Source organism: Babylonia areolata, chromosome 4 (assembly GCF_041734735.1).
Source record: "Babylonia areolata isolate BAREFJ2019XMU chromosome 4, ASM4173473v1, whole genome shotgun sequence".
NCBI classification, from domain to species: Eukaryota; Metazoa; Mollusca; class Gastropoda; order Neogastropoda; family Buccinidae; genus Babylonia; species Babylonia areolata.
The window spans coordinates 16,246,863-16,249,362 of record NC_134879.1 but is presented as its reverse complement, the minus strand read 5'-3'; the positions used below and the strand labels follow the sequence as shown (position 1 = coordinate 16,249,362).

At 38.0% G+C, this 2,500-nt stretch overlaps 1 protein-coding gene across 1 annotated transcript in view; it reads left to right on the top strand.

Annotated features, from left to right (window-relative positions):
• The window catches only part of LOC143281396 (uncharacterized), a 374,254-nt gene that overhangs the window by 355,341 nt on the left and 16,413 nt on the right, over positions 1-2,500 (top strand). The window contains exon 2 of the mRNA XM_076586603.1: positions 2,331-2,500. This exon is cut by the window's right edge and continues 39 nt beyond it. Coding sequence (XP_076442718.1) covers positions 2,331-2,500 — 170 coding nt within the window. The remainder of the gene's footprint in view (positions 1-2,330) is intronic.

Below are 2,500 nucleotides of genomic sequence, written 5' to 3'. Positions count from 1 at the left end.
TCCATTGCAAGAGTGGGTATGTCGCAGTTTTGCTGTTTTGTTTCGTACTTTTTCTTTTCTTTTCTTTTTCTTTTTTTTTTTTTTTTTTTCTTTTTTTTTTTCTTTTTTTGACAGGAGTCGCGTGCAGAGGCACAATTGATGCATTTTCCTTTTCGCCTTTGCGATATCAGTGGCTGTCTCCTAACCACAGTTAGTTTCCTATAGCCCGCTTTGTGAGGGTAGGGGTGGAGGTGTGTGTGGGGGGAGGGGCGGGGGTGGGGGGGGTGTAGAGTCATCCATGTTTTTTTGTTGTTGTTTTTATTGTTGTTGTTTTTGTTGTTGTTATTATTATTATTGTTTTATTAGCAGCTTCCGAGTGAATTTAAGATTATTAAAAAGATATTGTTTTAGAGGAGCGCGTAACTTTTGAGCACTACGTGCAACCAAAGTCACTTCCAATGTGTAAGGATTATTGAGTTATTTATTCTCTGCATGTTGTTACTGTCGAAGTAGTGTTGTTGGTTGGTTGGTGGTGATGATGGTGGCGAAACCCCTGTTTGCTGGAATAATGAAGATGATGACAATGATGATGATAATGATCATGATGATAATGATGATGATGACAATCATGATGATGTGATCATGCCTTTTTTGTTGTTGTTGTTGTTGTTGTTCCAATTGCTGCTGTTGTTTTGTTGTTGTTGTTGTTGTTTTTCTAATTTTCTTCTTGTTTTTGTTTATTTATGTTCTCATAGATCTCGCTGAACTTCCTTTTGGGGGTGGGGGTGAGGTATCCAGGGGGGGGGGGGGGGGAGTGGTGTTTGTTTTTGTTTTTTTGTGTAGTTGGTTGGTTTTGCTGTTGTTGTTGTTGTTGTTGTTGTTTTTCCTTGAGGTGGTGGTGGTGGTTTAATTTTATTTGCTCGGTATGCTTTTGTTGTTGTTGCTGTTAGTTTGTCATTTATGTAGTGGGTTTTGTTTTGTTTTGTTTTGCTCTTATATTAGGTTGTTTGCTGTTCTAGCTGGTTTGTTTGTTTTTTGTTGTTGTTGTTTATTTGTTTGTTTTTTGTGTGTGTGTTGGTTGTTGTTTTTTACTTGTTTTATTCAGTACAAGTACATAGTGAGCAATCACAATCACATTCAACAGCCTGTTTTTACAGTAAACAACATACATATAGGGGTTGGGGGAAAAAGGCGGGTGTGTGTGGGGGGGGGGGGGGGGGTAGATGCGAATACATACATACGTGGGAAAAGAGGGGGAGACATACTGGAGAGACATACTTGATAATCGATGCATTTACATACGAATGTGATTCAGTTACTCTGCAATGACATATAGACTGCAGGATTACTACAACAGACTGTTTCCAATGGGAGACTTATACTGTCAGAACCTAAGGGATATTTTGTAGCATATCAATGGTTGACACATTTCAGTTTCACATTCTTAGTATATATTTTTTTTTTTTAATATGGGGAGGGAAAAAAATCAATCTATTGTGCAGCAATGATACAGGTAGCAGATGGGAAGAAAGAAGTTACTCTAAGAACATGGGCTTATATGGTGTCCAGGTGTTCTGAAAATCAGAATATCTTGAATTTGTTCGTGCTATGTATTCTTCTATTTTGTACCTATGTTTAAGCTTACTAAAGGAATACGCTTAATAAAGGACTATTTTTGTTCATTTTACACTGGTACAAATACTGTTTTGATGATAATAAGATAAAGTAAAAGGTAGCATCTGTTCGTATGTTTCGATCAAGTCTAAGAATAACAGGACTTTTCGTCAAGTGCATGTTGTAAACGTTTATACACCTTCCATTCACCACTGCACTATTTTTCGTTGTTTGTTTGGTGGTTGTTGTTTTGTTTTTTGTTTTTTGGTTGTTGTTTTTTTGGGGGGAGGGTTGTTTGTTTGGTTGGGGTTTTTTTTTTTTTTTGTTGTTGTTGTTGTTTTGTTTGCTTTTGTTTTGCTTTTTGTTTGTTTGTTTGTTTGTTTTCTTGCGACTAGTAAAAGCTATCATCAGATTTTTCTATTTTTTCCTGTCTGTATTTCGTCTTGTTCACTTAATTTACTTTTCTTCTGTCTGTCTGTCTGTCTGTCTGTCTGTATGTATGTATGTATGTATGTATGTATCTCTCTCTCTCTCTCTCTCTCTCTCTGTGTGTGTGTGTGTGTGTGTGTGTGTGTGTGTGTGTGTGTGTGTGTGTGTTGTAAACCTATGTTTCTAGTTGTTCTGCTTGTTCCTGGTTCTTTGTTGTTTTGTTTGTTGTTGTTTTTTTCTATGTAGTCAGTCTTTACAGTTCATTGATTTTTTTTGATTTTTTTTTTTTTTTTTTTTTTTGTCTGCAGCAACGTCCCATCAAGCAGTCGTTCTTCGGGTCCCTGAGGAGGGATGCTCACTGGAAATGTCTGATCCTGACGTTGCTCATCATGGGCTGCCTGTCCGCCATCGCCTGGTGCAGGCTGGCCGTGCTTAAGAGGGCCCCTCCCTCCGCCGCCTCCTCCTCCTCCACCTCCTA